At 43.7% G+C, this 25,250-nt stretch overlaps 1 protein-coding gene across 5 annotated transcripts in view; it reads left to right on the plus strand.

Moving 5' to 3' along the window:
- The first annotated feature begins 1,606 nt into the window (after nt 1-1,606).
- CRK (CRK proto-oncogene, adaptor protein) overlaps nt 1,607-25,250 on the plus strand; it is a 30,397-nt gene continuing 6,753 nt past the window's right edge. For 3 of the 5 annotated variants that reach the window (XM_032846773.1, XM_032846771.1, XM_032846772.1), the window contains exons 1-2: nt 1,607-1,981; nt 13,373-13,738. In XM_032846773.1, coding sequence (XP_032702664.1) covers nt 1,741-1,981; nt 13,373-13,738 — 607 coding nt within the window. In that variant the 5' untranslated portion in view covers nt 1,607-1,740. Of the gene's footprint in view, nt 1,982-13,372; nt 13,909-25,250 lie in introns of all 5 variants that reach the window. The other 2 variants (XM_032846770.1, XM_032846768.1) reach the window with 1 other exon arrangement.

Genomic DNA, 25,250 nt, shown 5'->3' on the forward strand with positions numbered 1-25,250 from the left:
TCATGTAAGATCAAAACCTAGGGCTGACTGATATATATTTTCTCTTGATGTCTATTTCTACCATCCTCCTCCAACCTCCTGTCCCCCTCCATGCCTATTCCAGAAGTCTGAGGATATAACGCAGTGACCACAGCATTCTGTTCCTTCCAGGATTTGAATGCCAGCCCCCCACTCAGCAGCTGTGTGACTCTGGATCAATAACTTAACCTCTCTGAGCTTCACCTGTAAAATGGGGATAGCTGTAAAATACAACCTATAAGGTTGTTAAGAGGATTCAATGAGATGATCCATATAAAAGCAACTAGTGCTATGCCTGGCAGGTAGTATTCCCTGAATAAATGTTAGTCATCCTCATAAAAGATTTATGTAGTGCCTCCTACACTGGATCCTTGGCCTTTGAGAAGCTCTATCGTAGAACGCAGACCAGTAAAGTGAAAGATTATAGGACAATGGGTAGGAACTGTGATGGAAATAATATGGACACAGTCCTGTGGCTGCAGAGAGGAAGTGATGGTTGGTCAAAAAGGGGAGACATTTGAGTCTGAGATCCGGAAAAGTTTTCCATAAAGAAGAAACACACAGTTCATGTAGGAGCAGCTAAGAGGAGACTGTGGCCCCATTTTATGCTGTGAACTAAACTGGGAATTTTAACATCTGGAGACTGTTAAAAGTTGTGCACAGGGTAGCAACAGACTTAGAGTTGTAATTTAGAAAGCCCACACTGGCAGATGTGTGTAATGCACTACAGAGAACCGGTGAGCAAGCTGTTCACAGGAATACAGCTGTAGATATAGAATAGAGACGGAGATCATGATAGCAGGGAGAGCCCAGGATACGTGTAGCCACAGCTAAGGTTTAGAAGAATCTGGACAAATGACCTGAGAGACTCTATGGAGAGAACTCTATACTTCTACCTGGCTTGGCACATTCGGCTCCTTTTGTCTTGAATGCTCTTTCCCCACTTGCCATTTCAACATTGAGTTAAAGCCACCTCCATATCGAATCCCTTTACTGACTGGATTGGGGGCCCTGCTCTGTGTTCCTAGAGCCCCTTTGTCGGGTCCCTATCATAGCAGTCAGCATTCCTTTGTCATTGCTTCCTGGTTCCTCCCACTGGTCTGTAAATTCTGTGATGTCAGAGCCCAGCCTTGATCACCTTTGCACCCACGTGGCAAATGTGGTGTCAACTGTTTACTGAATGAATCAGTGCAAACAAAAAACTTTAGCCAGTCTATAGAGAAGCTGGACGAACCACCAGAAAAAGACCGATGTCTCCAGAAGCCCAGGCCCTGGGGCCACATCCATCTTCTGTACTCGGAGTCGCTGCCCAGAAATCTTGGGCCTTCCGGGAACTTGAAGCCTGGTGCAGCGACGGGCCGCGTGGCTAAAAGCGCAAATACAAACCTCCGATCGACTGCTGGCTAAGCCCCTATCCCCTTGCCTCAGACTTCGCCTCTCCATCCGGTGCAGTTCCGATCCCTACCAGGTGGCGACGCACGTGAGAACGCGTGCGCAGTGAGCGCTTTGCCCTTCTCCCAATGGCGGGTTGCGGTCCCCTTCCCGGCATCCTCGCGGGGGCACGGTGAGCGTCATTTCCGGTGGGGAAGGCCCGCGGCCGCCGCCGCCATTTCGGACACTGCTGTGAGGCTGAGACCGGAGCCGGTCCGCTGGGCGGCGGGCGCCGGGGCAGGAGGGGCGCGCGTGGCGGCGGCGGCCCAGCGTGTAGGCGCGGAGTCGGCCATGGCGGGCAACTTTGACTCGGAGGAGAGGAGTAGCTGGTACTGGGGGCGTTTGAGCCGGCAGGAGGCGGTGGCGCTGTTGCAGGGCCAGCGGCACGGGGTGTTTCTGGTGCGGGACTCGAGCACCAGCCCCGGGGACTATGTGCTCAGCGTCTCCGAGAACTCGCGCGTCTCCCACTACATCATCAACAGCAGCGGCCCGCGCCCGTCTGTGCCACCGTCGCCCGCCCAGCCTCCGCCCGGTGAGGACGGACGGGACGGGAGGCCCCGGGCGGGGTGAGGGCCGCGGAACTCCCCAGCCTAGCCGGCTCCTCTCCGAGAGCTGACCTCCACGAGGGACGTGGGCAGAGGGCCGGAGTGACCATGGCAGGGGGTAGCCTGGTGCTTTGGGGTCGTTCACATCAGGAGCGGGTGTGTGTGTGGGGGGGGAAGGAATCGCCGCTGACCCAGGCCTCTGGGTGTGACTTGGGAGGACAGCCCAGGGGAAGGGGAACTGCTTCGGCCCCAGGGTGGGGCTAGCGCCCGGGCCAGGCACAAGGGCAGGGCTGGGCAACGTGGGGACAAAGAGCTGAGGGGGATGTTGGCACTGCGGGGGCATCACTTGGCAGCGGTTCCCAGAATGAATTCGATAATCCTACAAGTGGCTTTTTAGACTTGAAACATTTCCTGTAGTGTTAGAGAGCCGGGCTTGGTTTGGAGAGCTATACTCCCCTGCTGGCCTTTGGTAGGAAGTCACCACATACTAGCCCGGAGGGATGGAGACACCCTCAGGAAACCGGTCAGCTTTTTCCTTTCTTGGGCATTTTTCCAAAATACTTTTACTGTCCTCTTCCCCCGCAGAGGACGAAGGTGGTGAGTTAAGTGTCTTGGGGATAGAAGTAAGCCCTCTGTGATCAGCCCAGAACAAGTTGATGTACAGCTGATGGTGTCAGCTGGGGATCTAGTTTTCAGGGTATTTTGTGGAAGGCAGATTTTTTTTTTTTCCCCAGGAAATAAGCTAGTGGAAACAGTCCCTTCCTTGAAAGTGAATGGAACTTCCAGTTTTATTGGACTTGAGCATTGTCAGTGCTATATGTTAGGGCTTCTTCTTGCTCAGTTAGTTGGAGCTGTGACCTAGGTCTTTCTTACCAAGGATCACTGAGATGTGACTGTCTTACTTATGCCTTGAGAGTTGTTTGGAGAATGTTAAGGAGATTTATGCACTTAGTGCCTGAGGTTTGTGAAGTACAGAGTAATTCTGAGGTTGTCATCTTACCATCACTTGTGTAACAGCATCAAGAGTCTTAGTCTTTCTCATTGTTCCCAAGTTGAAGCAGTTTTCTTCTGACTAGCTGAGCCTAGCTCTTTCCCTTTTGGGATAGTCCTAATTTAGATTTATTCACTCTGGCCAGAAATGGGGAGGTGGGATAGTCAGTCTTTTTGTTGCTAACAAATACCAATTATAAAAAAAAGAGTATGGAATCTTTAAGTCCACAAATTATCCTAGGTCTTCTCAGTCTGGTTAGTTTAATAGCATAACGTGAGACAAGAATATTGATGTAACATAACTTTGCCCTAAATCACATAAATTCTACCTTTTTTTTTTTTTTAAGATTTTATTTATTTATTTGACAGAGATCACAAGTAGGCAGAGAGGCAGATAGAGAGAGAGAGGCAAGCAGGCTCCCCGCCGAGCAGAGAGCCCGATATGGGGCTCAATCCCAGGACCCTGGGATCATGACCTGAGCTGAAGGCAGAGGCTTTAACCCACTGAGCCACCCAGGCACCCCAATTCTACCTTTTTTTAATGTATTTTTTTTCTTAAGAATTATTTGTTTATTTGATGGGAGAGAGAGAGCACAAATAGGCAGAGCAGCAGATAGGAGAGGGAGGAGCAGACTTCCCGCTGAGCAGGGAGCCTACTGTCCAGCAGGATCCCAGGACCTGGGATCATGACCTGAGCCAAAGGCAAACGCTTAAGGACTGAGCTACCCAAGCACCCCTAAATTCGACTTTTTACCACTTCTTGGTATCTAGGGTTTTACGTTACAGTGCAGTAATATGATGGCAAACGGTCACTGAAACTCAATTTTTGACCTTCTTTCCCCCAATTTTCAACCTTTTGTGTATACATTTTGTAAAATTTGGAGATGGCAGCAGGCGGGTTTGCTAGTTTGAGCTTCCTCCACACCTTGGCGTTAGGACTTTATATCTCTGCACTTACCTTGATACGGAGCTCCACCTTTTCATAACAGATATGAATTCAGATCCTTGGCCCAAAAGAGAAGGTGAAGATTGCCAGAGTTTGTGGATGGGGTGTAGAAAGTTCATGGGCATTGTGGTAATTCTTGTTTCTGGTAATGTGCCCAATTTTCCACACACAGCAATTGATTGAGTTGCTGTCTTTATAATAAAGATTACTTAATCTTTGTTCCCCGTCCTCTTTCATCAAGCTCTTTTTCTTTTGAAACTACACAGAAATTTCTTAAATTTTAGAAAAGCATGTAGAATATTAATAGCTAACATTTATCGACTGGTTATTCTATGCCAGGTACTTTGCCGAGTACTTTCTGTACTTTATCTCATTTTCTGCCCATAACAATCTGGTGAGAAGTACTGTGATCTCTATTAATTGAAATATTTTCATTTTATAGGTGAGGAAACTGAGAGAGGTTCAGTAACTTGCCCAAGGTCACACAGCTGGTAAATGACTGAGCCAGATTTTGAACCTCAGAATTCTGACTAGAGAGCTGACACTTATGCTGTACTTCTTTTTCTTTCTTTTGAGATCTAAACAATGCACATAGAAGATTCAACACTTTTGTTTTTGTCATGAGGTCCTAGGTTCTGTTTAAAGATGAAAGAATGACAAGAAGAAACTAACTTTAATATTTGGACAATACTTGTCTGTTATTTAAAAGTCTAATGATGATGAGGCTTTTACAGTTCTCATTTGGCAAATTGAACATGAGAAAAATGAGCTTTTTACTTAGGACTATATAGCATATTTTGTGGACATAATTTTGTATGGAATGGCTTATTCCTTTAGAGGAATATGGGTAGGATGGATTAGGTATTTTTCAGCTTTTCTGGTGAGTATATTTTTAACTTAGTTGTTCAGCTTCCACAGGCTACCATAGTCAGGGAGCACCCTGGTTGTGCCTCAGGGACATAAGGCAGGGTTTGGTCAAGTCTAGTGGGCATACCTTGTCAGGTTGGACTTCAATGTGGACCTCTTGGGAAGGCTTTGCAATCATTGATTCACATGTTTCTTTGAACAATGAGGTATTACTAGACCTTAGCCAGTAGACAGTTGACAGAATTGAGTAACTGTGAGCAGGGAGAGTAGTTTTAAGTCTGAGCTCTGGAGCTTGGGTTTGAGACATTCTTTCTGGCCACTTACTACTTATGTAACTTTGGGCACATTGTTTAACTTGCCTCTGCCTCAATTTCCCCATCTGCAAAAGAAAGGAAATGGTGATATTGATCACATAGGGTTCTTATGAGGATTAAATGAGTTTTAGTGTATTAAATGCTTAAGAATGGGGCTAACAGGGACGCCTGGGTGGCTCAGTTGGTTGGACGACTGCCTTCGGCTCAGGTCATGATCCTGGAGTCCCGGGATCGAGTCCCGCATCGGGCTCCCGGCTCCGTGGGGAGTCTGCTTCTCTCTCTGACCTTCTCCTCGCTCATGCTCTCTCTCACTGTCTCTATCAAATAAATAAATAAAATCTTAAAAAAAAAAAAGAATGGGGCTAACATATAGTAAATACTTGATAAGCATTAGCTGTATTAGTCTTATGAACATAAGTATGAGGTTGGGAGAGCAGGAGTGGAAGACTTCTCAGCATTGAGGGGCTTACAGTCAGGCAAGATGTGGGTTGGTGAGCACTGGTAATAGGATAGCATGTGTAAGGGAGTGAGTGCTGGGTTGCATGTGTAAGGGAGTGAGTGCTGGGGTGGAGCATGATGGAGTGCATCGAGAAGTGTGAAAGGACCTTGGATCCATGACATGGAAATATGATGGCACCTGGTGTTACCTGCTTAACCCAGAGCCTTCTACCTATTGTTCTAGTGGGTGAGGGAAGCATAAAAGCTTGCCTCATTTTGGGACAGGAGGAGCAGAAGTTGGGGTGGTTATTGTTTACGCTGCCTCTTTAAGGTGGTGCTGGACCAAGCCATTCTCTAGAGATCTTGTGAGACTGTTCATTACCTACTGCTTTTGTACCTCCACCATCAGTGTTTCATCTGTTTACCTCATCTTTGCAGTTCTCAAACCTGGTCTGCATGTTTTATTCATCAGTTACAGAGTATCCCTCCATCCAGTGGTTCTGGAGAAGTTCTTCAGTGAGTTACTTCTAGGTTTACATCCATAAAAGGATGTCTAGGTAAAAGGAAGTAGGTTTATTTGTTGCAGGACTTCTCAGCCATTTGCTGTGCTCATGTGAAATTATGACCCTCCCAAGAGAGGCAGGTATTTGACCACAGGACATTTTGAGAAGTGTCCTGAGATTCTGTAGAATCTTCTCTGGGAAACAATGCAGTGGACTTTGGATTTGGGGATTATTCAAAAATTTCTAAAGAAATTAAGAGGCTTGGGCAGGATACAGTGTACCAACTGCTTTTAGGAGCTTTTATTACATAGGTGTTTGATACCAGGAGAAGTTAAATAAGAGTTCATATAGCTAGTAAATGGGAGAACCAGAATTCATTAAACCCAGGCAGTCTGAATCTGTGAAATACCATGCTGATACACACCATTTTTAGAAAGTTCTGTTTGCTTAGGAGACCAGATATTTGATACCTCTTTAGGAGACCTTCTCAGATGAAAGTCAGCAGCCTTTTTAGCCTTTTGTATTGGACAGGTGGTGGGGTGTGTTTAAGCATTTTCTATAAATACCATAGGCAGAAGAGGAGGAAAGGAGTGGAATTAAGGAAAGAGGAAGGGAAAACGGAAGTGCTTCGAATTCAGGAAGAGACCGGTGATGAAGCTGCTGTGGTGGTACCCAGGCTAAAAGTGACCTGGCCTATTGAAGCCCATGGAGCTCTTGGGTGTTCTTCATAAAACCTTCAGGGAATGGTGTTGTAAAAATTGATGTAACCTGAGGGCTAAAATGCTTAGAAGTAATGAGTTGAGCATGTACAGAAACCAAAAGAATATGAAGTGCTTGCATTGATTTTGATTTCTTAATGTGTTTGTTCATAATTCATGTTGTGAATACCAGCACAGGTTGTTTTTTTTTTTTTTTTTTTAATTAAAGATTTTTATTTATTTATTTGAGAGAGAGACCGTGAGAGAGAGCATGAGTGAGGAGAAGGGCAGAGAGAGAAACAGACTCCCCGTGGAGCTGGGAGCCCGATGCGGGACTCGATCCTGGGACTCCGGGATCATCACCTGGGCCGAAGGCAGTTGTCCAACCAACTGAGCCACCCAGGCTTCCCACCAGCACAGGTTTATGTAAAACAAGTCATTGATGTTTTCCAAGTCCCAGCAATGAGAACCTGGTATTTGGTTCATTTTTCTAGACTGACTGACTGTATCTCCTTCCTTTCCTGTCCTTCTATTTCTTGCCCTTGGCTGTTTGTGGTTGGAAGGTGATGAAGTAGGGAAGAGGAGCTGGAACATATAGCTGTGATGAGGTTTGGGCTTATCTGACACTTTCGTTCTTTTCTTCCCCCTTCTGTGGAGTTTGGTTGATGGTCCATGTATTTGACTGCTTCAGCAGTACACAGAAACAGGCACTCCTCTGGTAGAATTATAGTGTCAGTAAAATAGAAAAAAATTTGTAGGTAAAGAATATCAAAGGGGTGCCTGGCTGACTCAGTGGATAGAGCGTACAACTCTTGATCTTGGGGTTGTGAGTTCAAGTTCCGCATTGGGTATAGAGATTACTTAAAAATAAATCTTTTTTTTTTTTAAGAGTATCAAAGATTTTCCTTGGTGTTTTGCTTGTATTTCTCTGACTGCTGGGATTGCCAAGCCAAAGAAGAGAAGTCATTGTGGGTCCAGTTCACACCATGCAGCATTTGAGCAAGAAATGAATTGAACCAACTTCCTACCTTTATATTTATGGCAGAGGAGCTGCCATTTTTTCTTTTCGTAATTTTCATAGTGATCTTTACAAGGGTCTTGGCTTTATGGTCTTATTTGTTCTTCTAAACTATCACCCTCCCTCCCCACCAAAAAATCAGACACAAAACACATTTTACTTCAGCTAGTACAGTAATGGAGGAACCATAACAATGGATGACAGGGAGTGGTTACCTTCCTTTTTAGAGTGAAAAGAATGCCTTGGAAATGTTCAGGTATGGTCAGGGCTGTTCTTTCATGGTGATTTCGTTGTATCTAAGAACACAGTTTTTTGTCGCTACTGTTTTTTTGTAAGAATACATCTCCAGTTGAAAGTGAAAGTCGGGGGAAATAATGTCTTCCTAAGACCTCCTGCTTCATTCCTTGCTTACCAACCACACTGTGTGTACCTTTATATCCGCAGCTGTGCTATGAGCTTCTTAAAACTGGGACCAGACTTATATTTAACTTCCTTCCCTCACTTCAGAATTTTGTTCATTAAGAATAATATCTAACATCTACTGAGTACCGTCTTCCTACCACTGTCCCAAAAAGGCAACTAGTGAAAACCATTTTGGCTTTTGCACCTTGGCATGTAGTTGGGTAAACTCTAGCAAGGGAGCTTTCCTCCCTTTGTGTCATTAGGACCATTTTCTAAGCCATGGGTACTCTGCTGGTGTGAGGGTCCTCCCTAACACTCTCTACTCTGGAGGCTTTCTGGACCAGACAGTGCTCAGTAGGTCTCCTTGGAGCTCACGTTGACCCAATCCTTCACATAGTTCAGCAGGCCTAAAGGATCACTGAATTAACCTAGTGGTAATAAGCAGAATGACCATGTATCTCATTGCCTACCCGACTTGAATGGGAACAATCCCCCTTCAGTGGTCCGTTTGAGTGAAGGCAAACTCCAGAGTATAGCACCACCATGCTCTGGTATATTCCTAACCAAAGTTCTCCAGTTCAGCTCTTGGAACTAGTGGGGTTGTGTCCTGCAGGTACCTGATGAGTGTTTGCTGTAGATATGTAGTCCTGGGTCTGGGCATCTATTTAAGCATTTTTTTTTTAAGAGATTTTATTTATTTGACAGTGAGAGAGGGAACACAAGCAGAGGGAGTGGGAGAGGGAGAAGCAGGCTTCCTGCTGAGCAGAGAGCCCTACTCAGGGCTTGATCCCAGCACCCTGGGATCATGATCTGAGCCGAAGGCAGACGCCTAATGACTGAGCCATCCAGGCACCCCTCTATTTCAGCATCTTGAGTTGGGGAGCCAGCCAGCATTACTGATTGTGGGCTATTAACTTGTTTTAGCTTACAGCCATGAATTCCACAGATGGACTTGTGTGATACAAGAAATGTGCAACTGTCCTTTAAATTGTGTCTTGGTGTCTCGTTGTGCCTTCATTTGTGAAGGCACTTATCAGTACTCATTCTGTATTGAGGACTTCTGGTTAACTTCTGTAGTTTATCTTTTCACTTTCCATCACTGAATTTCAAAGGTACTTTTCCTGGTCATTCTGGAAGAAGTGATTTCTAATACTGAACAAAATAATTGGGTCTCATTTCTTTTTTTTTTTTTCTTTTGGGTCTCATTTCTTTTAGAGTGCAAATTGATTTATACATCCATCTTGGGCTATCACAATATTCCTATTTCACCACATTAATCACAGGCTTTCTTTTTTTTTTAAGATTTTATTTATTTGACAGAGATCACAAGTAGGCAGAGAGGCAGGCGGCGGGGGGGTTGATGTGAAGCAGGCTCCCTGCTGAGCAGAGAGCCCTATGCAGGGCTCGATCCCAGGACTCAGATCATGACCTGAGCCGAAGGCAGAGGCTTAACCCACTGAGCCACCCAGGCGCCCCTCACTGTGGCTTTTAAAGATTTATTTGTTTATTTGAGAGAGAGAGAGAGAGAGACAGCAAGCGGGGGTGGGGAGAGAAAAAGGGAGAGAATCTCAAGCTGACTCTCCATTGAGCGTGGAGCCTGACTTGGGGCTCAATCCCATGACCCTGAGATCATGACCTGAGCCATATCACTATGGCTTTTAGATAGTGGACCATTGTTCTTGGAGTGAAGAACATAAATTGGGCATTTTCCCTTAACAGAGGACTTGAACAAGTAACCCTCCCAAAAGAAGTACAAATAGTAATCTTGAAATACACCAAACAATCAAAGATGATATTTAAAAAGAGATAGCATTTCTCATTAAATTGTCATTGAGGGGTGCCTGGGTGGCTCAGTTGGTTAAGTTGTCTGCCTTTGGCTCAGGTCATGGTCCCAGGTTTCTGGGATCAAGTCCCGCATCAGGTTCCCTGCTCAGCAGAGAGCCTGCTTCTCTCTCTCCTTCCTGCTTATGCTCTCTGTTGCTATCTCTGACTCTCTCAAATACATAAAATCTTAAAAATAAATAAATAGTCAATGAGAGAGAGCCTATGAGCCGGGGGAGGGGTGGAGGGAGAGGGAGAAACAGACTCCCTGATGAGCAGGGAGCCCGATGTTAGATCAGATCCTAGGACCCTGAGATCATGACCTGAGCTGAAGGCATACACATAATGGAGTGAGCCACACAGGCATCCCAAATTGTCAGTAATTTTTCTTTCTTTTTTTCTTTTTTAAAGATTTTATTTATTTATATGACAGATAGAGATCACAAGTAGGCAGAGAGGCAGAAGCAGGCTCCCTGCCGAGCAGAGAGCCTGATGCGGGGCTCGATCCCAGGACTCTGGGATCATGACCTGAGCCGAAGGCAGGGGCTTTAACCCACTGAGCCACCCAGGCGCCTCTCTCTCTCTTTTTTTTTTTTTTTTTAAGAATTTATATTTCAGGGCACCTGGGTGGCTCAGTGGGTTAAGCTGCTGCCTTTGGCTCAGGTTGTGGTCTCAGGGTCCGGGAATCGAGACCCGCATAAGGCTCTCTGCTCAGCGGGCAGCCTGCTTCCCTTTCTCTCTCTGCCTGGCTCTCTGCCTACTTGTGATCTCTCTCTGTCAAATGAATAAATAAAATCTTTAAAAAAAAAATTTTGTCAGAGAACAAGCAGTGGGGATGGCTGGCAGAGGGAGAAGCAGGCTCCCCACTAAAGAGGGAGCCTGATATGGGACTCAATCCCAGGACCCTGGGTTTATGACCTGAGCCAAAGGCAGATGCTTAACCAACTAGCTGCCCAGGTGTCCTTTGCAATGCTTTTTAAAATGCTGTTTTGGCAAGGATATGGAGAAAGTGGGAACTCATAGATCAGTGGTGGCAGTGGAAAATCGTACAGACCTTTTGGAGGGCAATTTGGCAACATAAACTTTAATGTTCTTACCCTTTGATCCAGCGGGTGCATTTCAAGGAATTTATTCTAATGGAATTAAAAAAAAAAACTCGCTAATAGATAAGAACAAAAATGCTCATAATAGCATTTTCTCTAGTGAAAAGTTAAGAATACTTTAAAGCTATTAAAAGTCATGTTCATGGGGCGCCTGGGTGGCTCAGTGGGTTACGCCTCTGCCTTCGGCTCAGGTCATGATCTCAGAGTCCTGGGATCGAGCCCCGCATCCGGCTCTCTGCTGAGAGAGCTTCTCCCTCTCTCTGCCTACTTATAATCTCTCTTTCAAATAAATGAAATATTTTTAAAAAAAAAGTCATGTTCATGCAGAGATGAGAAAATTTTTATTATATAAAAATAAAATCTTTTTATTTTATAAGAAAAAAAGGCAAGATAAAAAATTTGTATTACCTAACTATAAAACACTTGTATATATTTATGACATACTTGTATACACACACACACATATTCAAATTTGGGAGGTTATAACTTAATGCTGAATTGTGGGTTAAGGGTGATTAAAAAAAACAAGCTCTGCAGGGGCGCCTGGGTGGCTCAGTGGGTTAAGCCTCTGCCTTCGGCTCAGGTCATGGTCTCAGGGTCCTGGGATCGAGCCCCACATCAGGCTCTCTGCTCGGCAGAGAGCCTGCTTCCCTTCCTCTCTCTGCCTGCCTCTCTGCCTGCTTGTGATCTCTGTCAAATAACTAAAAAAAATCTTTAAGAAAAAGAAGAAAAAGCTCTGCAAAAAACAGTTTTCTGTTTATTTTATTACTTTATCAGGAAACCAAAAGGTAAAAAAATCCAATAAAGATGATTTGTTATTTTGGTGCTTAGCAGAGTGTAAGTTAAAGGGTATATTTCTGGGGATCCTGGGTGGCTCAGTGGGTTAAGCCTCTGCCTTCAGCTCAGGTTATTATCTCAGGGTCCTGGGATCGAGCCCCACATTGGGCTCTCTGCTCAGCAGGGAGCCTGCTTCCCCCACCCCGCTACCCTGCCTCTCTGCCTACTTTTGATCTCTCTGTCAAATAAATAAAAATCTTAAATAAAAAAAAAAAGGTGTATTTGTCACTAGAAACTTTTTCATTTGAACTGATGCATGTTAATATCTTTCAGTTCTAGAATCTTGGGATAGAGAGGGAAAATATTCTGCAGTCAGATGCTCAATGCCTGAGCTATACCCCCCCCCCCAGGAACACATTTGGAAGCATGCCCTCTGTATCTAGGGCCATACACACCTTTGCATTATGTGAATGACCCTAGCGTGTCATAAGAGGTTGAGAATTTTATGTTAATTTAATTTAATTTATTATTATTTTTTTAAGATTTTAAGTAATCTCTACACCCAATGTAGGGCTGGAACTTACAATGCCAAGATCAAGAGTTGCATGCTCTGCTGACTGAGCCAGCCAGGTGCCCCCAGAGGTTGAGAATTTTAACACTTTATTTTTTCAGGCATCCTTATTTACTGTTTTTCATGACCTGAGGGAGCAATGTGGTTTACATGTTTTATTTCAGTGCAGACCTTGGGAATTGATTGTTAAGCAGTTAGCTTCCTGGTTTCTCTTTTTAGACTGCTTGGTTCTTTTGCCTAATTAAGGTTTTTTGTTTGTTTGTTCGTTTTGGTGGCTGTCGGAAATGAAATTGAGGGTGCCTGGCTGGCCTAGTTACTAGAGCATGGAACCCTTGATCTCAGGGTTGTGAGTTTAAGCCCCACATTGGGCATAGAACTCACTTAAAAAAACAAACAAACAAGCAAAAAATCTTTTTTTTTGTTAGGAATTGTACATTCTAGATGTGAAGAGAAGGAATGTATGAGCCTGGTGTAGATAGATGGCAAGTTCTCCCCAACTCTTCTTGGAAAAGCTACTGGGACCTATGAAAAAGGAGAGTTGCTACATTTCCTGAGGTTGAAAAGAAGATTACAACAAAGCCTTGAACCTTATGCTACTCTGTAAATGGGATAGCACAGAACATTTTGGGAGAATGAACAAAAAAGTCTCCATGTTGCTTTGTCTTTGATCCAGTATGAAAGCAGGCCCTGACTGGCCTGGTCTGTTAAGGCCTTCTGTTCCATCTCTGCTGCAGGTGGTGATGGGCATCTTTTTAGGGTATGTTTTAACTAGAGTATGATTTTCAGTTTACCATAAGGAGAGGGGTTATCCTTTCTAGACTTTTTTTCTGATTTAGTATTGAGTAAATGTGTTTAGGAAATGGTTAAAATCTGCATTTCATCTCCTTTGTAATATATCTTTAAATAATAGCCTGCTCTGTTTTTTTCCAGGGGTGAGCCCCTCCAGACTCCGAATAGGAGATCAAGAGTTTGATTCATTGCCTGCTTTACTGGAATTCTACAAAATACATTATTTGGACACTACAACATTGATAGAACCAGTTTCCAGATCCAGGCAGGGTAGTGGAGTGATTCTCAGGCAGGAGGAGGCAGAGTATGTGCGAGCCCTCTTTGACTTTAATGGGAATGATGAAGAAGATCTTCCCTTTAAGAAAGGAGACATCCTGAGAATCCGGGATAAGCCTGAAGAGCAGTGGTGGAATGCAGAGGACAGCGAAGGCAAGAGGGGGATGATTCCAGTCCCTTACGTCGAGAAGTATAGACCTGCCTCCGCCTCAGTATCGGCCCTGATTGGAGGTAACCAGGAGGGTTCCCACCCACAGCCACTGGGTGGGCCGGAGCCTGGGCCCTATGCCCAACCCAGCGTCAACACTCCGCTCCCTAACCTCCAGAATGGGCCCATTTATGCCAGGGTAATCCAGAAGCGAGTCCCTAATGCCTACGACAAGACAGCCTTGGCTTTGGAGGTACATAATGTGCAAAATGTAGAAAGAAGAGATCTGCTACAGGGTCTCCCTTTCACACCTCTTAGAGCTTTGTAGGAATGCTGAATACAAACATCAGCATTGTGATGTTGTAGATGTTGAACCATTAAGTACTGATTTTGGCATTAATGTTGGGTTTTCTTTTTTTGTAGAAAACCTATTTTGGAATAAGTAAGCTTAAAATTGTATAACTGAATGTTTTGATTGATCTACTAAACATACTTTGATTTCTTTGATAACACTACCTGAATTCACAGGAATTAACCTAAAATATTTTTTTCTCATCTACCTTCTACTCTGATTCTTTCTGTTTATCAATGTCTAAAATAAGGTGGGCTCTGTCAAAGCACTTAAATGGAATTTTCCCACAAAAAACATGTTTTTTCTTTAGAGGGCATAGAGTTCTTACCATTGACTGCTTTTGTTTATAAAGTAAGAATTCAGGAGGAACAGTAAAGCATAGAACAGGTGAGAAAAGATCCATACCCAAAACTGTGTGTTCCAAGGAACAGCAGGTTTACTTGTTTTTTGTTGTTTGGTACATTTTACAGCGAGGAAGCCGGTTCCTCCTGAGGAGTAAATTCCTGCCTTTTACGGCGAATAGTTGTGCTTGGTAGTCTGTCTCCTCTGGTCAACTATTGCATTGGGTCCATTCCTTTATTCCTCTCTTTAACATTCACAGCTTTGTCTCTTCTCTCCTCCCTCCCTCCCTCCCTGAGATACACAGAGCTAGTGGTTCAGAGTAAAAGCTTGTACAAAAGTGGCATGCCATCTTTCAGAACCTACTGATAGAACTTGAATGTAAGTAAGTAGCTAACTTTCATAAGTACAGGCTGAAGTTACGTGAGCTCAGACTAGCAGAGAAGGAGCAAAAGTGTATTTTTATAAACTGAAATCTCTAAGTGCTGTTTCCTTTGGGTCGTGTTCACACAGTGGGAGTAAAGCTGCCTTCTGCCTAAGTAGAAGTGTTAGCCTACAGAATAAACTGGGATTTATTTGAGCCAGTCTCTGATATTACTGGATTTGAAAATTTTCTTTTACATTCTGGATAGTGGCTGCAAAGAAGGCTAGTTGAGTCTTAGAGGTTTGACTGAAAAATGTATTTTTATAGTGCTTGTTTTTTGAGATCGCGTTGTGACTTAAAAGTATCATGTCTCTGATAAGAAATGAAATTATAGGTCACACCATTATTTCCACCACTCTGAGTTTGCAGGATAATGAAAACAAGTTTCTTGCCTTGTGTTTTCATTTAAGTTCACATGATATCAACATCCAACATGGTGCTGTGCATATGGCAGATGGGATTCCTGACATTTTTTGCAGACCTTGTGTTTTGTTTTGTTTTTTAAGATTTTATTTATTTATTTGACAAACAAAGAGAGATCACAAGTAGGCAGAAAGGCAGGCAGAGACGGGGGGTGGGGGGGAAGCAGGCTCCCCACTGAGCAGAGAACCCGATGCAGGGCTCGATCCCAGGACCCTGAGATCATGACCCGAGCTGAAGGCAGAGGCTTAACCCACTGAACCACCCAGGCACCCTTTTGCAGACCTTGTTAGCACTGGGCTGGAGTATGAAAACTAGCAGTCATGAAATAAGCCAGCTAACAGCCAGGAAACAATAGTCATGACATTAATTTTTGTTTCCATTTGCATTCCCTTCCCTCCCTCCTTCCTTCTTTCCTTCTTCCTTTATTAAAAGATTCATCTATTTTTTTTTTTTTAAAGATTTCATTTATTATCGTAGAGAGAGGGAGAGAGAGCGAGCACATGAGCAAGGGAAAAAAGAAGCAGACTTCCCACTGAGCATGGAGCCTGACGCAGGATTTGATTCCAGGATGCTGGGATCATGACCTGAACTGAAGGCAGACCCTTAACCGGCTGAACCACCCAGGCACTCCAGAGATACAACATCTGTTTATTAGAGAGCTCATGTGCATGAGTATGAGGGGAGATTGAGAGAAGCAGACTATGCCAAGCCCCGTGCCTGATGTAGGGCTCATTCCCAGGACCCTGAGATCATGACCTGAGCCTAAATCAAAAGCTGGATGCTAACCAATGGAGCCACGCAGGTGCCCTCCCTTTTTATTTTTTTATTTTTATTTTTCCTAAGTAAGCTCAATGTGGGGCTCAAACTCATGACCCTAGATCAAAACCTGAGCTTAGATCAAGAGTTGGACATAAGCAGTTGAGCCACCCAGGTGCCCCTTCATTTTTTTTTTTTTTTTTTTTAAGGATTTTATTTGAGAGAGGAGGGGAGCATGAGCAGGGGGAGGGGCAGAGGGAGAGAGACAAGCAGACTTCCTGCTGAGTGAGGGGCGCTGCTCAGGGCTCCATCTCAGGACCTCAAGACCATGACCTGAGCCAGAGTCCGATGCTTAACCAACTGAGCCACCCAGGAGTCCCTAAGATTTTATTTTTAAGTAATCGCTACATCCAGTGCGGGGTTAAATTAACCCAACCCCAAGACCAAGAGTTACATGGTCTACCAACTGAGACAGCCGGGTGCCCCTGCATTTTCTTTCTTTCTTTTTAAGATTTTACTTAGGGACTCCTGGGTGGCTCAGTCGTTAATCATCTGCTTTCGGCTCGGGTCATGATCCCAGAGTCCTGGGATCAAGCCCCACATGGGGCTCCCTGCTTGGCGGGAAGCCTGCTTCTTCCTCTCTCACTATCTGTCTCTCTGTCAAATAAATAAATAAAATCTTTAAAAAAGAAAAAAGATTTTACTTATTTATTCATGAGAGCAGAGACAGGGAGAAACAGGCTCCCTGTGGACCAGGGAGTCCAATGCAGGACTCTAGCCCAGGACTTGGGATCACAGTCTGAGTCGAAGGCCACACTTAACCAACTGAGCCACCCAGCTGCCCTGCATTTCTTTCTTAAAGAGAGCTGTTTTGTTTTGTTTTTAAGATTTTATTTATTTATTTTATAGAGAAATCACAAGTAGGCAGAGAGGCAGGCAGAGAGAGGGGGGAAGCAGGCTCCCCACCGAGCACTGAGTCTGTCCGACGTGGACCTCGATCCCAGGACCCTGAGATCATGACCCGAGCCAAAGGCAGTGGCTTAAGCCCTTGAGCCACCCAGGCGCCCCTGTTTTTTATTTATTTATTTATTTATTTGAGAGAGAGAGAGAGCACGAACAGAGGGAGAAGCAGGCTCCCCGCTGAGCAGGGAGCCCCATATGGGACTCGATCCCAGAACCCTGGGATCACAACCCCAGCTGAAGGCAGCCACTTAACCAACTGAGCCACCTGGGCGCCCAGAGAGAACTGTTTTTTTTTTTTAATGATGCCTGCCTTGATTAGAGGCTACAATGCTCAGGAATGGTTGAGCTGCTCTCCCTTGTGAAACATAAATCTTGTGAAATAAATAGGTGATTTCAGTAAGTTTTGTTTTTTGGTTAGATACTGATTTTGAGCCACATTTGTTGATTGCTAAAGATGGCCTCCTTCAGGTTAAAACATATACCCCAAAGTAATAGCTTTATAATACCTTATGTACTTGGGCCGCCTGGGTGGCTCAGTGGGTTAAAGCCTCTGCCTTCAGCTCAGGTCATGATCTCAGGGTCCTGGGATCAAGCCCCACATCGGGCTCTCTGCTCGGCAGGGAGCCTGTTTCCTCCTCTCTCTCTGCCTGCCTCTGCCTGCTTGTGATCTCTGTCAAATAAATCAATAAAATCTTTAAAAAAAATAATACCTTACGTACTTAAAAATGTGTCCATTTAGCATCGTAGAATTTTAGAGCAGGAAAGGACCTTCGGTATCTTTATTTATTATGTAAAAAGAACTGATGTTTAGACAGATTGGATTGTTTAGTCTATTTGGAGGTAGAGATAGGATGAACCCAAATCCACTGTGGCGCCTTCTCTACCATGCTCGGTTCAGTCTGTGACTCTTACTGCTTTATAACCACGCTGCTGCCCTCCTCAGTATAGGTTTTATGTGGCTTCACTGGCAGCGTATCCGCAGTGGGACTGTGTGCGAGGACAGTTGTGCAGTCAGTACAGTACAGCTGTACAGGACACAGTTGTCTACAGCTCTTCTTCCCTATCTCTGGGTTTTTATAAGAGCTGATGCCTTATCCCTATTGAGGTGACACTGGGAGATAAGAGTAGGAGGCTGTGGTGTTCTGGTCTGACCATTCTGGTTAAACAAAACATTCATGGTTATGAATGACCTAGTTTCACTGGTCTACATTTTACACTACATTTTAGTGGAATTTTACACTTAACTTGAAGTTGATAAATTAGAATCATTGCATTTTAGAATTGGGTAGGGCTCTGGAGATACTGTGTTAGACTAACGACTGCTTCTCGGTATCCCTCAGGAGAGGGGGGACACCAAGGGTGTAAGGCTCTGTGTTCCCTCTCTTGCTTCAACCAAAGCAATTCTATTTTTAACTGTATTACATATTTGGATCTCTCTAAGATTTTGTTTGAAGAAAGGATTTCTGTACTTAAAAAATAAATCTTAAAAAATGAGGTTCAAGAGCCACCTGCCCTCACCTTAAAGATGAATTTTTCTGCATTGGTACATTTGCCATAACCACAGCCCCCCATACTGCCATAACCACAGTAGAAAATAAGTTATTAGATATTTCCTTTTTGTCTACCCATCAGATTTCTGTAGTAGAGATGAAGGCTGTAGAAAGTAGGGATTGATTCCAGCTAACCAAAGGAGGGGTATTCCTCTACCCACTATAGTTCTATGGGTCAGTCAGTCATTTCCGGGGGAGTATAACTAAATCAGATACCATCTGTTCCATTCTGGAGTTTCCAAGATTTTAAACATGCAGATATGCTGAATGTTTTGAATAAGAAATACTGCAAATAACACTAGAATAGTGCAGAGGCAGCTTTCATTTTTTGTTTAATGGCTCCTTAGGAGCTGGAATAGTACAAATCTTGTGAACTGCAGGTGTTAAACTTTTTTAATGCCTCTGTAGACTATCCAGAACAATCACATTACTTTTAAATGCACTAATCAGATAACTTACATTCTTTGATTCAAGCTGGCATTTGGCCTTTGATAGACGATAAGACTTTAGAGTCATCATGGAGCTACTCAGGTGTTCTTAGGCTTGGACCTGTTCCTCGACACAGATGGGAAAGGTTGTAAAGTGCTTTAGGTCCCTGATAATATGCATTAGTGGCTACATCAACTCTTAATCTTCTCATGTGGTACTCTATAAAACCCAAGTTGGTTAGGCCTTTTGACCTATGCATAGGAATTTGGAGTAAAGACCCCACTTTTCCCTTTGTTAGGAAAAAAAAAAAATGAGATTGGAAAGTGCAAGAACACAAGTGGCAAGTTCTTCCTGTGTCAATTTGTCTTTTTCTGGAATTATAGCTAAAGATTTCTGTATCGTTCATTGAGAGAGATGTCTGCTTTTCCATCCTTGGACATTACCTTTATTTCAGCTCATAGAATCTCAATTGGAAAGTACCTTGGAAGTAAACTGACCTAGACTGTAGTTAAAGGCAGGCCTTCTGGTATCTTCACAGATAATTTATTTTTTTAAGATTTTTACTTATTTATTTGACAGAGAGATAGAGAGCCCAAGTAAGCAGAGCAGCGGGCAGAGGGAGAGAGAGAAGCAGGCTCTCTGCTGAACAGGGAACCCAAAGCAGGACTCAATCCCAGGATCCTGGAATCATGACCTGAGCCGAAGGCAGCCACTTAACCAACTGAGCCACCCAGGCACTCCTTCACGGATGATTTTTAAGCATTTATTTGGATATCTCTGCTTTTGGGGAACTTGCTATCAACACAGGAGTATAGTCCAGAGGTTCCAAACTTTCTTGATTCATAACACCTTTAGTGTCTCAGTAATATTTCACAGTGTCCTAGGCCAAAAGAAATAGTTAACATTTGCGCTGATTAGGTAGATAGGTATACAGATAAATTAAATATTTATATCCTAATAACTTGGGACGCCATGTAGAAATCTCATGTAGAAATTGTCAACTGCCTGGAGCTAGTGGTTCACATGGCATGATATATGTCAAGTATTACTGTTTCCCTCAAAATTTTAAAGATTTCATGGCATCGTCTGAATTTGCTGCAATGCCTCTGACACTGCAGTTTGGGAACCTTGGGCAGGTTCATTGTGTTAGTTTAGCTGGAAATGTACCTAGTATATGTAGTTATCTCCCCAACTTGCACCAGGGGGATAGGGAACTTAGTTTTAGGCATTATCAGCTGTTGAGCTAGAGAAGATCTTTTCTTACCTGGACTAGAGAACTAGGGTGAGACCTATTTTCCAAGATTTATTGGGATGCTTTTTCTCTTCACCTGGAAGCCTACCAGGTAAATCTCAAAGACCTGCCATTTTCTACCAATACAGCCCATGCTTGTTTCAGTCTATTTCTGAGGCAAGTGAGTCATTAAAGCTGAATTGTTCTCATTTGTTTCCATTCATTTGAAAGGCTATAGATGCATCCTAAATATTACCTATTCCTTAGATCATGGATCTGCAGACTTTTTCAGTAAAGGACTTTATAGGCCATACAGTTTTTGTCACAACCACTTAACTGTCATTGTAACCAAACAGCCATAGACAAAACAACAAATGAGCTTGTTGTGTTCTAATAGAACTGTTTACAAAAACAGACAGCCAGCTGAATTTGGCTCATGGGCCGTAGTTTGTGGACCCTCTGTTTTAGATTGCTGTCATCTTCTTAACTTTTATTCTCCTTCAGCCAAATCTTGAAATATTAACTAAATGTGTTCTTGGTGTGTTTGAAAATGTTTCAGGGTAAGGTCTCTGTATCCATCTCTCTCTCTGTGTTTTTCCTTGCTCTATTTTTATGAATTTGTTTATGTTTCCTGTCCTGAGCTCGTTGGAATCCTGCAGCAAGTCAGGATCAGAGGAACACTGGCAACTCTTAGATGGTAGGGACAGAAACTAGAGGGTAGTCACCTGGGGTTACACCAGCGAAGGAGGTCACACAGATCCCTAATGTCTCCTGTTTAAGGACTACCAAAAATGAATGCTGTTTGGGTTCCAATTTCATTCTTGCTATCATGGGACCTTACTGGTGAATATCAGTTGAGTAATCTTTGGCTCCTGAACCAACTGTAGATTTGATTACCTATTTACCAAGATTGTGATTTATTCTGGGAACTACTCAGAGCTAGGGAAGAAACCAGTTTTCATCAAGTTCCCTAGGAGTGAAAGAACGGAAGTACCAACATTCAGTCCTCTTTAGAGATGATGCCATGATTGACTTGCAGACTTGCTCCTAAGGATGTAATACAGGATCAGGAAGTGAGAAACTGAGAGGATAATATCATAGTACCTCAGTGAAAGGGTCCTCACTGTCTCTTCTTTACGAGGTGGTAGTAGGGTCTGCCTCATAAAAAGAAAGTTTAACTGCCTTGTGCTTCAAATCCTTAATAAGGTCTTTCTTGTTCGATGATAGACAAATTAGGGTTTTTTTCCATCTTAACTTGAATTTTGAAATCCATAGTGTTAGAATTACAGTTACTACTACACTCACTGCAGTACATTTGTTTGTATCTTGAGATTATAATATTTCTGGGGCAGATACTCCATTTTTCTTTCTCCATCTTTGAAATAGTTTGCCAAGCTTCAAACCCATATATGCCCCCTTCACCCACCCTGGTCTGGCCTTGGGAATTCTGTGTTTCTGGGTTGTTGCCTACCTGGAGGAGGAGTGTGAATTCTTGCTTTGTTTCTAACTTGGAGAAAGAATTGCCCTGAGTGTAGTACTGTGTTTTCAGACTGCCCTGTCCCCTCCTGCACTTCCCCAACTCGTACCTGCCAGGCTTGACAGCCATTTATTCTTCCAAACGATGGAAGCACTTGGGCCTCATGTGATCCAAGGATAGTCATGTTGCCTTTGGGATTTGTCTTTTCTTTTCCTTTTTTTTTTTTTAATAGATTTTATTTATTCATTTGACAGCGATCACAAGTAGTCAAGAGAGGCAGGCAGAGAGAGAGGAGGAATCAGGCTCCCCACTGAGCAGAGAGCACGACATGGGGCTTGATCCCAGGACCCTGGGATCATGACCTGAGCCAAAGGCAGAGGCTTTAACCCACTGAGCCACCCAGGTGCCCCTGGGATTTGTCTTTCCTTGACTCCATGAGTCCCCATGTGCTTTTGAGTATTTCAAGAGAAAGACTCCAAAGGATACAAAGGGTTCTTTAATTTTAATAAGGTCTTCCTCGAAGTATTTGTACTTTAAGGCCACTTTGGATAGGTTAATTAGCCCAGTTGACAGCTTACAACTTTTCCATCCATTTAAAAATCAGAATTTTAAAAAAGTTAGAATCATTTCAGAGTTATGGCATAGCTTTTGTTTTCACCCCCTGATGTTTGGGCCTATCTGCCAAGAATCTAATCAACTGTAAAAAAAGATTTTGGATTTCAGAATATGGTGTGGTGTTCCTGAGCCCCTGTAGAGTAGAACCAAGAGACCATGTACATTGGAGATGGCTCTGATGTTTTCCAAAGGTCTAATCTGTACAAAATCACCCCCTCCCCGCCAGTGACATCTTGCACTGTAGGAACCCCTATTGTTTCTCCCTTAGAACTTGGAAAGAAGAAAAGTCTGAAGGCAAATCAGCAGGCTCCATTCTGCTTGTGGAGAAGCCTGGTGTGGTTCTGTGGTACTGGTATCAGCAAGAGGCTAATCTAGTCAGCCTACCCTTGCTTCTTAGAGCTCTCTAGGATGCATTTTGAGATAGCATTTTAAATGCTTAAAAATAAAGACAATACAGCATTGAGAGAAAAAGAAGTGTTTAAACCTTTACCAGATTTTGGTATCAAGTAGAATGGTGGGCTTAAGGATATATCCTAAAGAACCATCTTTTCTTTTCTTTTCTTTTTTTTTTTTTTTTAAGATTTATTTATTTATTTTAGAGAGAGCCCATGTGCATACATGTGAGCAGGGGGAGGGGTAGAGGGAGAAGGAGAGAATCTCCAGTAGACTCCCTGCTGGGCTTGGAGCCACACATGGGGTCAGTCCCACGACTCTGATATCATGACCTGATCTGAAATCAAGAGTTGGACGCTTAACTGACTAAGCCACCCAGGTGCCCCCTGAAGAATCAGCTTCTAAAAAACACCTAGAAAATCTAGATAAAATACAACCAATTTTTTTTTCATCTTTTCAGTTTTTTTTTTTAAGATTTTATTTACTTACAGAGATCACAAGTAGGCGTGGGGGGGGGAAGCAGGCTCCCCGCTGAGCAGAGAGCCCGACATGGGGCTCGATCCCAGGACCCTGAGATCATGACCCAAGCCAAAGACAGAGGCTTTAACCCACTGAACCACCCAGGCACCCCTTTTCAGTTTTTTAAAAAAAGATTATTTATTTATTATTCCAGAGAGAGCAAGAGGGAGAAACAGACTCCCCACTGGGTAGGGAGCCTGATGCAGACTTGATCCCAAGATCCTGGGATCATGACCTGATTCCAATGCAGATGCTTACCCCACTGAACCACCTGGGTGTCCGATCTTTTCATTTCTTTTTTTTTTTTTTAGATTTTATTTATTTGACAGAGAGAGGGAACCCGATGTGGGGCTCGATCCTAGGACCCTGAGAGCATGACCTGAGCTGAAGGCAGAGGCTTAACCCACTGAGCCACCCAGGCACCCCCCATTTTTTCATTTAGATAAGAAATCAATCTTTCGGTAAAAAGTACTGATCGTGAGTATATATAGCTTGGAGTTTACATGTGTATGTACCTATGGTATAACTATCCAGATGAAAGTATGGGACATTTCCAACACTCCAGAATGTTCCCTCATGTACCTTTTGTGTGTCTTTAATATCAATAAAATGATGGATTTAGATATGGCAGCTGGGGCACCTCAGTGGCTCAGTGGGTTAAGCCGCTGCCTTCGGCTCAGGTCATGATCTCAGAGTCCTGGGACTGAGTCCCGCATCGGGCTCTCTGCTCAGTGGGAAGCCTGCTTCTCCCTCTCCCACTTCCCCCTGCTTGTGTTCTCTCTTTCACTGTTTCTCTCTCTGGCAAATAAATAAATCTTTAAAAAAAAGAAAAGAAAAAGAAATGAAAATGGCAGATGTTAGCTGGGATCTTGTCAAACTAGCTTCACCCCCTCACCTCCAGACCGAAATAAGCTCTACACCCAGTGTAGGGCTTGAACTCACTACCTCAAGATGAAGAGTCACATGCTCTACTGACTGAACCAGTCAGGTGCCCTGTCAAACCAACTTCTTTTTATTTTTATTTATCTATCTATTTATTTTAAAGATTTTATTTATTTGACAGAAACACAGCGAGAGAGAGCACACAAGCAGTGGGAGTGGGAGAGGAAGAAGCAGGCTTCCCACCGAGGAGGGAGGCTGATGTGGGGCTCAAACCCAGGACCCTGGGATCATGACCTGAGCCAAAGGCAGACACTTAACGACTGAGCCACCCAGGTGCCCCTATTTTTTTTTTTTTAAGATTTTGTTTATTTATTTGACAGAGATCACAAGAAGGCAGAGAGGCAGGCAGAGAGAGAGGGAAGCAGGCTCCCTGCTGAGCAGAGAGCCCAATGTGGGACTTGATACCAGGACACTGAGACCATGATCCATGCCGAAAGCAGAGGCTAAACCCACTGAGCCACCCAGGCACCCCTCAAACCAGCTTCTTAAATTGGCCCCTTTGTCCCTGTCTAGAGAGGAACCTAACATGAGTGGCAATTTAAATTTTTGACATGACTATGTGAGCATACACATCCCCCAACCATTTTTCTTAAGGTTAGGGACTTCATTATTCTGGGTCCAGCTTTCAGAATAGCACTTAGCGTGACGTAAGTGTTTTAATGGAAAGTACAGGGATGCCTGCGTGGCTCAGTTGGTTAAGTGTCTGATTCTTGGTTTCAGCTCAGGTCGTGGTCTCAGGGTTTTGAGATCAAACTCTGCTTCGTGCTCCGTGCTCAGCAAGGAGTCTGCTTGAGAATCTTTCCCTCTCCTTCCCCTCTGCCTCTCCCCTTTGGGTGCTCTCTCGCACTTATAAATATTAGCACAAATAAGTCTTTTTTAAAAAACAAAATATAAATAAATACTAAAATGGGGGAATGAAGTACTGCACTTCATACAATTGACCTTAACATAGGAAGGGGCTAGCAGTGTGGTGACATTAATTCCACCTGGGGTGTGCAGGGTGTGGGGGGTGTGGGGGTGGGGAGACAGTCAAGGATAGTTGACAGGTTAGAAACAAGGAAAATGCACTATAGAGTAGTCAGATGTTATCAGGTCGATGTTGTTCCTGGTACAACACTGCAAGAGTTTTTTAAAAAAGGGGGCACCTGGGTGGCTCAGTGGGTTAAGCCTCTACCTTCAGCT

The sequence above is a fragment of the Lontra canadensis genome, unplaced genomic scaffold, assembly GCF_010015895.1.
Source record: "Lontra canadensis isolate GAN:19392208 unplaced genomic scaffold, GSC_riverotter_1.0 scaffold180, whole genome shotgun sequence".
NCBI classification, from domain to species: domain Eukaryota; kingdom Metazoa; phylum Chordata; class Mammalia; order Carnivora; family Mustelidae; genus Lontra; species Lontra canadensis.